This window comes from Moschus berezovskii, chromosome 15 (genome assembly GCF_049115385.1).
Source record: "Moschus berezovskii isolate FMDL1 chromosome 15, NW_MosBer_1.0, whole genome shotgun sequence".
In the NCBI taxonomy this organism is placed as follows: domain Eukaryota; kingdom Metazoa; phylum Chordata; class Mammalia; order Artiodactyla; family Moschidae; genus Moschus; species Moschus berezovskii.
In genome coordinates this window covers 13,767,214-13,777,913 of record NC_142474.1, presented here as the reverse complement: position 1 = coordinate 13,777,913, position 10,700 = coordinate 13,767,214, and the positions used below count along the sequence as shown (strand labels likewise).

Genomic DNA, 10,700 nt, shown 5'->3' with positions numbered 1-10,700 from the left:
ACCGCCACCCCCCCACATCCTGTCAGCAGGTCCTGTCTGTTCTCCCTGTCAAGTCTATCTCAGGCCTCTGCCACGTTTTTTTTTTTAACGAAAAAAAAAAAGAAACCACAACTCCCAGCCCTTTTCAGCCACCACCCCCTCCCTCTCTCTATTCACAAACAAGCACCTGGAATGAGTCACCTCTACCACCCGGTCACTCCCCCACCCACTGCAACTAGCTTCTGCCTCCTCATGCTTCCAGTCCCCCCTTCCACTCTGACCACAGTCACCCAGGAGTGAGCGACCAAACCACTAACCAGGCTCTGCTTCTTCTGCATCTCAAACTCGCTGTGGCACCACTTTTCAAAAGTCACTAGTGATACGTCACGTGTCATAAAATCCACCCATTTCCAGTGTACGCTGACTTCTAGTAACTACTGAATGGTACAGCCATCAGCATATGTCAGTTTTAGAGCTTCGTCCCCTCGGTAAGATCCCTCATGCCAGGGACAGTTAATCCCCATTCCTACCCCCAGCCTCCATGAATCTACCCTCTATATAGGTTTGTCTTTCCTGGACGTCTCACATAAACGGCATCATTCCCTTAAAGCACTCCTCTCTGGTTTCCACGGTGCCACCCTCTCCTGATTTGATCCCTCCGTCTCAGGCTGTGGCTTCTGTTACCTCCTCTGTCAGGTCCTTAGCTGCTGCGGTTCTCTCCTCAGCCTAGCTGATTTCATTCACGCATGAATGTGACGAGCCCCACATCTCCACCTCCAGCCTAGACCCCTCTTCTGAGACCCAGACACACACTGCCAACTACCCCTTGGCAGGGATGTCCACGGGCTCTAGAACCGTGTTCGGAACCTACCACGACCAGCCCACTGGGCTTGGTTTCACATCTCCGGGAAAGGCACCACCATCCACTCTGTCTCCCAACTGGAACCGAGGGCAGCCATCATCCTTCACACCTTTCTCTTCTCTCTCATATCTGGTAAATCACCAGTTCTGATATCACCTTCTAAATACCACACACATCGAATACAGGTATTTCCTCCATAGAAAATTTAAGAAAAACATTTTTTTTTCCCCTGAGAAAAGGAGTTTTATTTACATTTCAGTCTTTACAAAATCCTTCATATAATGGATTGTTCTTTCAACTTGTTTTGAACCAAAAAGCACTTTTTGGAGAAAACACATTATCCTGAAATGACCTCAGTCAAGCTAGTTTTGGATGATTATAAGTAGTCCCCTGACAAAACCAGTAAACAAGGAAGCAAAGAAATTTACCACAGACTGGGCAATTATTTCTCACAATCCCAAGCACTGAATTTGAACAGGTTTCTTCAAGGTCACTTTAAATAGCAATACAGTGTTGATTTTTTTCAGGTTTGAAAATGGCACTGCAGGTCTGTATATATGTTTTTAAAGAGTCTTTTAGAAAAACACTGAAATATTTATAGATAACATTATGGATTTAAGATGAGTGTCAAAATTATATGGAATGGGTTAGTGGGTCAAGTTTGACACGAAACAAGAGTGGCCAAGAGTTCATAATTAAATTGGCTGATGAGTACATTTCACCATGCTATCTTGTCTCCATTTATATATATTTCAAGTTTCTGTAATATTTTTAAAGCAATACAGTCTAAGTGGGATTATGTCAGTCATTGATTTGTGTCTACAGAAGAAATGAAAAGAAAGCTATTTAATGTTATACAGAAAAGTAATTATGCTTAGGTTGAAATTTCCAGTTGACAGCATCACATACTGATTCAAAAAGTATTTTCTCTGGAGCAACATGGATGAATCTCAAAAACATTATACTGAACACAGACCCAAGGGTACACACTCTGTGATTCTACTTACATGAAATTTTAGACCAGGCAAAACTAACCTGTAGTGACAGAAAGTAGACTTTGTGGTTGCCGACTGTGGGCAGGGGAGATCAACTTTTTAAAATATGGAACGCTTCACGAATTTGCATGTCATCCTTGTGCGGGGCCCATGCTAATCTTTGTATTACTCCAATTTTACTGTGTGTGTTGCTGAGTTGAGCATGAGACGGACTCTTAATGGGCACCCAGAACACTGTTTGGGGTGATGGAAATGTCCTATGTCTTAACTGGATGGGGGTTACAGGGGGTATACATTTGTCAAAGCTTTCCAAACTTTACACTTAAAATGGGTGCATTTTCTGTAGGGTATTCCTCAATAAAGTTGGTTTTTCATAAGTGCTCTTTCCATACTGAGAAAGATGATGCGCTTTCAGATCTTACATTAGATGGCTCAAAAAGCGGGCTCTTATGGGACAACTATATAGAAGTCAGAGATTCATGTAAAGAGTCTGTAATGGCGAATTTCCTGGTGATCCAGTGCGCCACAACTACTGGCCCATGTGCCCTGGAGCCTGTGCTCTGCAACGAGAGAAGCCACTACAGTGAGAAGCTCTCGCACCGCAACTAGAGTGCAGCTCCCATTCGCCACCAAGCAGAGAAAGCCCGCAGGCAGAAATGAAGACCCAGTGCAGCCGGAATTACGTAATTAACTTTAAAAACATTTGAACATAATTACAGAAAGGGCTAGTGTGGGGAAAAAAAATCAATACTCATAAATTAATATATCATTTTAAATAATGTGTGACTTTGAATACGTGTAAAATATGTAACTAAATGAACTGCCATATGTGGACATCTGAATCATGCATCCCTAAAAATATTTATGCTGTCATGAGAAGCCCACATACCACAGCAAAGAGGAGCCCCCACTCTCCACAACAAGAGAAAGCCTGATGCAGCAAAGAAGACCCAGCACAGCTAAAAACAATAAATAAGTAAATAATTTTAAAAGTTTTCTGCTGTAGTTGCAAAAATGGCCACAAAACACCTGGAGTGACCTTATCTTGAAAAGAAGTGATTGACAGTCTTGTATCTGGAGCTGCCACATCTTCAGAATACCTCTCACTTGACTCTGTGCCCACAGCCACCGGCAGGTCTGATAAGGTCAGCTGTCCCTCCCCAGTGCTCCAGGGGCCCTTATCACACTGAAATGTCTTCTGCTGACAAACGTTTGTTGGCATTTCTCTCTCCCCTCCTGGAGTGGGAACTTGGTCTGATTCCTTCTGCTGTCTCACCGCTACAGGGGTAGCATCAGGAATGTGCTGGAAGAAGGGTAGAAAAATAGCGGGTCCAACCTGGCCAGGGCCACAGTCGCTGGCTAGGGCCCCTTTCTCTGCCTGCAGAGAGGCAATTACAGTATCCCTGGAGTCCAGCTCTCCTGCCTCGACATCTGGGTCCCGCGAAAGGGGCCATCAGCAGAGGGGAAGCAGGGTCTGCAGGAAGCACAGAGTCCTGGCCTGGTTTCCCCTCAAGTGACAGAAAACACGAGGCTCTTGAGGGGCTGAGAGTATATCGTGAGTGTGCAGGAGGATGAGACCTAAAAAGTGTGAGGCCCGGTGACCAAGGTGGAGCCATGGATGGATACTGGGGACCAAGGCTTAACAGCCAAGATGACAGGTTGAGGGATGGAGTTCAAGATGCACCAAGGTGAGTACTTACTAAGCACCAGGTGCAGGCCTAGGTGCAGGCTGGCTGACTCAAACCCATGAGAAGGGCTGGTCAGCCACCTGACATAAAATACTACTAAGTAAAAATTAAAAGTTTAAAGAAGAGGGATAAAGTTTCATATGTGGATTAAATTAGATGCTGCAAGTATATAAATCTGCCTACCTTCAACTGTGGTAGGAGCTGTGCTTTACTTTTATACCTTCTATAGTCACTTAAGGTCATTACAGGGAAGAATGAAAACTGGGTGGGGATTTGCTGTTAATCTGCAGAGAACATTCTCTACTTTTTCAATCAAGTAAGTGTTCCCTTGAGAAACTTCCCTTAACATTTAATCCCAGGAAAATCAGTTATCAAGGAATCAGTTATCGGAATACGAAGTTTCTGCTTTGGATACCAGGAAGCTCAATTTGATTTTCAATCATATTTGATTTTCAATCACCACAGCCGTGCTAACCCATATTCACCGAATTACATTCCTTCAGATAATAGCATGTCCCATTTTTATGGGACCATATTTTTGATTTGTTAGGAAATGCTCGGAGTACTTAAGACTGAGGAAGAAGACATCTGTGGCAGGCACAGGGATGTGCCACTCAGACTCCCCTTTGAGGGAGAGCTTGTTGCTAGGAGACCATCAGCCCCCTAAGACCACCATGCTTGTAGACATCTGAGGCTGCGCTCGGCCTAGGACAGGCCACACTCAGTGGCTGGTGGAGGGACTGCAACAGAGCTCTCTGGGGGCAGGCTGAGGCTGCCACCAGACCTGCATCACAGCTCCACTTCTCCCAGTGCCCCCTCCCATTTCCTTCCCTCCCTTCCACAGTGCTGATCCCAAGGACGTGTCCTGAAAAAACACCCTGCACACTAACCTCTGTCACAGAGGCTTCCCAAAGAACCCAACCTGGAACAAGATGTAACCAAACAACTAAAAATAGAAAACACATCAGGTATGGGTATTATGGAAGGGGTAAGAAAATAGTGAAATGTTCATACCTAGGCAACATCATGTGGACTCTGGATGGGCCTGAATCCTATCTCTGCTGCCTCTTAGCTTAATCTCTCTGGGCCTCAGTTTTTCCTTCTGTAAAATGAGAATAAGAGAGTACTTATCTCGGACGTGGTGGTCTAGTGGTTAAGAACCCGCCTGCCAATGCAGGGAACGCAGGTTCCGTCCCTGGTCCAGGAAGATTCCACATGCTGCGGGGCAACTGGGCCTGTGCGCTGCACCTACTGAGCGTGAGCACTAGAGCTCCGTGCAGGACAATGAGAGAAGCCAAAGTGTTTGGTAAGTAAACCCCCATGGGGTCAGGCTCACAGAGCCAGAGGGGCAGCTGGGCTGGGACTCCACCTTCCCCCTACTCCAGGCACAGGTATTGGTGTCGCTGGAGCATGCTGAAGCATGAGTGTTGACAGAAATAGGCTTGAGCGAGGCGAGCCTGGGTGATGTCATGGGTGTGTGCCTGGTGTGGGTGCTGGGCTGCGTCTCCCAGCCAGCGCAGCTGCAGGCACTGCCAGTAACACCCACGTCCCCAAATATATATGCCGAGCTGAGGGAAGCCCATACCAGTCACACCCTCGGCTCACCCTGATTTTCCTGAGTTTCCTTGGGTGGAGGCAGGCACCTGAGGCCTGGGATGCCGGCTCAGAAGTCCCAGGAGGAAATGGGGCCCTGTTTCCTGATGAGGGCCTGGCAGCAGGCTGAAAACATGAGCTCCTGTTGGTGGGGATTGCTGGAGCCCCTGGAGGCCCGGCCCCAGAGGCATAAGCAGAAGCCAGGAAGCCTGGGCTACATGTTGGGAAGCTCTCAGAAAATGGAGAGATGGAGATTTCTAAAAAGCATCACCGCCCACCAAGCTGTGAGGGCGACAGCACTTAGGAGGCCTCCTGGGAAAATGGATAACATCAGATGAGCAGGGAGGGGCCCAGCCAGCCCCACCTGTCTTCCTGGCCTCACCAACCACCCCCCCCCTTCCCATTACTAAACTTAACTAAGCTCTTTCTGGCCTCAGGGCCTTTGTATATGCCGTTACCTTGTCTAGAAAGGACTTGCCTCCAACCCACCCCTAATAATACAGCCAGCCATCTCCTCACATCCTTCCAGCCTCGGCTGAGTCCCACAGAGGTCTTCCTTGTCTACTAGATCTGAAGCAGGTCTCCCTAATGTTTTAGCTCATAGCCCTCTGTTTTTTCCCTCCATCAGAATTGTTCCTACACAACAGAGTGCTTATCTGTCTTAAATCTGTGAATTCCTGGGGGCCCGGAGCCTGGTTTCTCTTGTTCTCCCTACTCATGGCACTGACACTGAACACAGGGAAGCTCAAGGCTGCAGAGAGGGACAAGCACCACATCAAGCCCCAGCAAGCCCAAGCCACACAGTATGAGCGCTCAAGTTCTGCACTCATGCTTCCTGTGCCCAGGGCCAGCCATGCCAAGGGCCTCCCCCATCCTTGCTGAGTAGCCAGCTAGCCTATATGCCCACTGTCCACCAGCACCTACTGAAGACAGGGGTTCTCCTGTGAGAAAAAATATGCATGGTGTCAGATAGATTGGGGTTCAAATCCTCACTGATTAATTATGTGGCCTTAGGGCGAGCCATAGAACTTCTTTTAATCTGTTTCTCATCAGTAAACTGGGAACAATAATCCCTGATTAGAGTAATTATAAGGATCAGGTGTGACCACATGTTGCAAACCTTGTAATGCTAGGCCGGGTATTGGGTCAACTTGCGTTCCCTCCCTCCTACTTTAAAGGTCTGTCACTAGGTGGCAGTCCATTTCAGCCACTCCACCTCCCCTTGGGTGAGCACAGCCAACTAGCACAAATGGCTGTCTCAACTTCAGGCTGAATTCTCAGCTCCTTGGGGGCCGCACTTGAGGGGATCAACACCATACACATGCTACCACTACAGCAAGACAAGTCAAAGGCAGTCCCCAGTCATTAGTCATCACCAGCTAGGTGGCCTGCCTGAGCACATACTCTTATATAGGTATTCACACATTCCTGGATGCCTGCATCTTTCCCTAATTTTTTTTTTAAATCATTTTTTGGAGATCGCACAGAATTGGATATGACTTAGTGATTAAACAACAACAGCACGTGGCATGTGGGATCTTAGTTCCCCGAACCAGGGATCAAATCTGTGCCTTCTGCATTGGAAGCATGGCGTCTTAACCACTGGACCACCAGGGAAGTCCTTGGATCTTTCTCTAGCATCAGCTGGGTGCCCTGCTGGGCCTCTTACCTCTGAAATGCAGCGTGTTGTCCTGTTTTGTCTGGCTCAACATCCGTCAGACAGGCTCTACTGTGACTGAAGGTGTTTTTAGTTTGGGCGGTGTTCTGTGACGGGGCAATTAAGACTGCCCGGGGTGCGTCTAGGGAGTGGCTGCAGCAACACAAAGAGTACAAATTAATCGAATAACCAGCAAAAGACCTTGTGCCTGCAGAATGGAATGAAAGGGAGGTGGTCAGAGATGAAGTGGGAAAGAAAGGGGCCAGACCATGCTGGACATGCTGAGCCAGGTAGGCAATTTTGTGTGCCATGGGAAGTTCTGGATGATTTGAGCCTGGAGGTAGGGAGTCAGGATTTAATTTAATTTTGAAGGCCAGAGCACAGGGGCTTCCCTAGTAGTCCAATGGCTAAGACTGCACTCAACCCAGCACAGGGGGCCTGGGTTCAATCCCTGATCAGGGAACTAGGTCCCACAACCCCCAACTAAAAGATCCTGCATGCTGCAACTAGGACCCAGTACAGCCAAATTTAAAAAAAACCAAACAAACTAGAGCATAGGGAATACACGCAGGCAAAACCAAGGAGGGTAAATAGTCTGGAGGAGAGAAGATGGGCCTTGAGGTTGTGGGCAGAGCAGAGATATGGGAAGGCAGAGGGAATGGGACTTGATGGAGTGCTGTGGGGTTGAGGGAGAGAGAGGAACCAAGGCTGTCTCTAACTGTTTTAGCCCGAGCATCTTACCAGAGGCATGTTCTGAGAAACTGAAGACCATGGGAGAAGCAATTTGAGGAGAGATGTGAGATGTCTGCGCTACGTGTGGACGTGGAACAGGTAACGGGATGCAGGGGAGGATGCAGCTTCGGCGCTCGGGTGTCCGAATTTGGCGGGGGGCGGGGGGCAGTGACGCCTTGGGAACTGACTCAGGACCCACCCCGGAGGAAGAGAAGCTGATGAGGTGTCGAAAGGCAGCGGCCAGAGACAGAAGAGGAAAACAAGGATAGAGTCGGCCCAGGAAAACCAAAGCTCGGGAGAGCATCTGCAGGAATGGTGCGGAGCCATAGGGCCTGAGCTCTCGTCCTCGTCGCGTGGAGAGTCGCGGCGTGGGGGTGCGAAGGGTATGGCCAGGCCAAGACCACTGGAGGGCTCGCACGGGATGCTCAGGCCTGTGGGCTACTCCGAATAACGGGACTCCCCACCCCCGCCACACACACACACACCCACGAAGAGCCGGGAAGATCGTGGGTCCGACGGTCGCAGGAACCGCCGGGGGAAGGGAAGGGTAGAGGCGGGACAGGCAAGCTGTCCGTCAGAGCCTGCCGACCAATCACCGGGTGGCCACGCCCCCGCCCCGCCCCCGCCCCGCCCCGGAGAGGGCGCGCGGAGGACCCGCCTCCTCCAGCGCCGCCGCCGCCGCCGCCGCCGCGGGTGTGAGGGCGGCCCGGCCTGGCCTGGTTCCCTCCGCCGGGCAGCCCTCCCAGGTACCGGGTTTGGCCGGCGGGCCCCGGGGGGCGCCCCGGGCCTGCACTTCTTCTCCCGGTGGCCGCGCGGGCGGCGCCCCGCGAGCGGGGTTCGGAAGGAGCCGCCGCGGCCGGGCCTGCGCGGGACGGTGGGCTGGACAGCCGCCTGTGCGCGCGCGACACACGGCCGGGCCGGCGCGAGGCTGCCGCGCGCGACGGGGCCGGCCGTGGCAGCCAGGCTGTGTCCGGGGCGGCGCGAAGAGGCCCCGCGGGGCCGCGGGCCCGGCCGGCGGACCGCGGGCGGCGCGCGCGCGCGCGCGCGGGCCCCACCGCGGGGCCTGCCCGGGGGGTCGCGGGGCGCAGGCGCGGCGGGCGGGGGTCCTCCCCACGGGCGCGCGGGCGCCTTTGTTCCCGGCGCGCGGGCCGGGGCGGGGCCCGCAGAGCCGCCCCGCCCCCGCTCAGGCCCCGCCCCGTCTCCGCCCGCAGCCGCCGCCGCCGCCGGGGTCCGCTCGCCCGCCGCCTGCGCCGCCGCCGCCGCCAGCTCGCTCCCGCCGGGCCTGCGCCGCCGCCGCCGCCGCCGCCGCCGCCCCCGGCACCCGAGCCATGGCGGGCGCCGCGTCCCCCTGCGCCAACGGCTGCGGGCCCGGCGCGCCCTCGGACACCGAGGTGCTGCACCTCTGCCGCAGCCTCGAGGTGGGCACCGTCATGACTTTGTTCTACTCCAAGAAGTCTCAGCGGCCCGAGCGGAAGACCTTCCAGGTCAAGCTGGAGACGCGGCAGATCACGTGGAGCCGAGGCGCCGACAAGATCGAGGGGGCCAGTAAGTGCGCTCCCCGCCGCCGCACACCCCCGGCTCCCCGGGCCCGCCGCGCGCGCGCGCGCTGGGGCGGTGCGGGGTCTGCGCCCCGGCTCGCGCGCGACCGGGGGCCGCCGCCGGAGAGACTCCGGCAAACTTTCGGGCCCCGCCCCCGCCTCGGCCAGGGTGGTCACCGGGGGCGGGGGGCATCCGGGTCCTCAGTCACCTGACAGGACACCCCCTCCCCCAGCAAGGAGGGGAGTGTTCCAGGCGCTTTGCCCAGAGGCCTAAAAATCCTAGCGAGTTGGAGACCAGCGGGGCCGGCGTCGAGTCCCCCACCACATCCCGGGAGCGGTGTCGGCCGAGGCGAGGGGAGCCGAGGCAGCGTCCTCCCCCCGCCAGCCCCGGAACCGGAGGCCAGACCAGATGCACCGTTTTTCCAAAAAAGAGCAATCTGGTGCACCTCTGGGCCTCCCGGCCGGGCTCCTACTTACAAAGGAACCGTTGGGTTCCCCAAGTAGAACTTAGGCAGATGTTGGCGTAGGGCTGGTTTTGGAGCGGAGCCGGGCCTACTCATCTCTCTCTTGGGGCCAGGGAGGAAGGTGGTCTTGTTTGGTTTGGAAAAGCTCGAGAGGAGGCAGTGGATGTTTTTCCCGCCGCTTTTGTCCTGAAGCTGAATTTTGGAGGTCTGTGTGCGTGGGCAGACTCCCAAAGCCAGGGCAGGGAAAGAGGCCAGGCTTCCCCTTGTCCTTTGGAAGCACGTTCTCCGGAGTTTGGCCCCAGAAAGGCCAGCCTCACTGCTTTGTGTCAGGTACTCTTCCAGAGGACGCAGCCCAGTTGGGGTCCAGCCCTTTGTGTCCAGCGTCCTGTGGCTGGAGGGAGCCAGGAGTGGCTACTATTTCCTGCCTCTTTGCTGTCCCAGACCTGACCTTGGCTGCTTCTGTGAAAGAGAGAGTTGGGGGATTTTGAAAAACCCCAGATCCTTCAGAGAGTGATTTCACTGAGTGCGTGCCTGTGCTGTGGCCGGATGGGCCCCCCAGCTCTGCCCTCCATTCTCCCGCCTCCAAGCGTGAGATGATGTGTCTGCAACCCCAGGCTGTGGGTTGCTTCCTGCAAGAACCCCCTCTACCACCCCCCGCCCCCCATCCCGAGACTGGAGTTAGAGCCAGGCTCAGAATTAGGACTGTGTAGAGGAAGAGGGTTCAGGAAGTGACACCCCCCAAGAGAAGGTCTTCCAGACCTCAGGTATGGCGTACCTGCGTGTGGATGACTGAGGAGATGGGGAGGGAGGAAGGTCTTGTGGTGAGACAGCCATCCTCAGCCGCACAGTCCAGATCTCACACAGCTGCTGCACCTCCACACGACAGCCGCCTTCCTCCGCGACCTGCCTCGGGCCCTGGCAGCCAGTGGGAGAAAATGTTAGATGATATGAGAGACTGGATTCCAGAGTGGAGGAAGGACAGACCCTGCAGAGGACTGGAGGGGCATCTCCCCAGCATCAGACTCCAGGCACGGCCCTTCTGTGTGTCTGTGGATTCCCCGGGCTCTCCTGAATTGGTAGTGGCTGGCTGAGGTTCCCAGGCAGACTTCTCCTGGCTAAGAGGCTGCAATGCACGCCGTGCACAGGACCAGCAGGCGGTTGAAGTGCAGCCCAGCGGTTGAAGGCAAGGTTG

The 10,700-nt window shown here is 53.9% G+C and overlaps 2 protein-coding genes and 1 non-coding gene across 7 annotated transcripts in view; 1 reads left to right on the top strand and 2 right to left on the bottom strand.

Annotated features, from left to right (window-relative positions):
- Positions 1 to 259: 259 nt before the first annotated feature.
- On the bottom strand, positions 260 to 8,836 carry LOC129554887 (uncharacterized). Its single transcript, XM_088843624.1, has 5 exons — positions 8,828 to 8,836; positions 7,992 to 8,751; positions 6,787 to 6,927; positions 4,539 to 4,626; positions 260 to 3,139 (listed from the first exon to the last, which is right to left on the bottom strand). Exons 1-3 carry the CDS (start codon positions 8,834 to 8,836, stop codon positions 6,917 to 6,919), a joined length of 780 nt encoding a protein of 259 aa, XP_088699750.1. The 3' UTR covers positions 260 to 3,139; positions 4,539 to 4,626; positions 6,787 to 6,916.
- Positions 1,937 to 2,040, bottom strand: LOC129535569 (U6 spliceosomal RNA). The gene has a single exon (XR_008681683.1). It is a non-coding gene; the product is annotated as a U6 spliceosomal RNA (small nuclear RNA).
- PLCG1 (phospholipase C gamma 1) overlaps positions 8,181 to 10,700 on the top strand; it is a 41,881-nt gene continuing 39,361 nt past the window's right edge. For 4 of the 5 annotated variants that reach the window (XM_088843776.1, XM_088843777.1, XM_055437391.2 and 1 more), the window contains exons 1-2: positions 8,181 to 8,252; positions 8,718 to 9,051. In XM_088843776.1, the coding sequence (XP_088699902.1) occupies positions 8,835 to 9,051 (217 nt within the window). In that variant the 5' untranslated portion in view covers positions 8,181 to 8,252; positions 8,718 to 8,834. The remainder of the gene's footprint in view (positions 8,253 to 8,717; positions 9,052 to 10,700) is intronic. The other variant, XM_088843778.1, reaches the window with a different exon arrangement.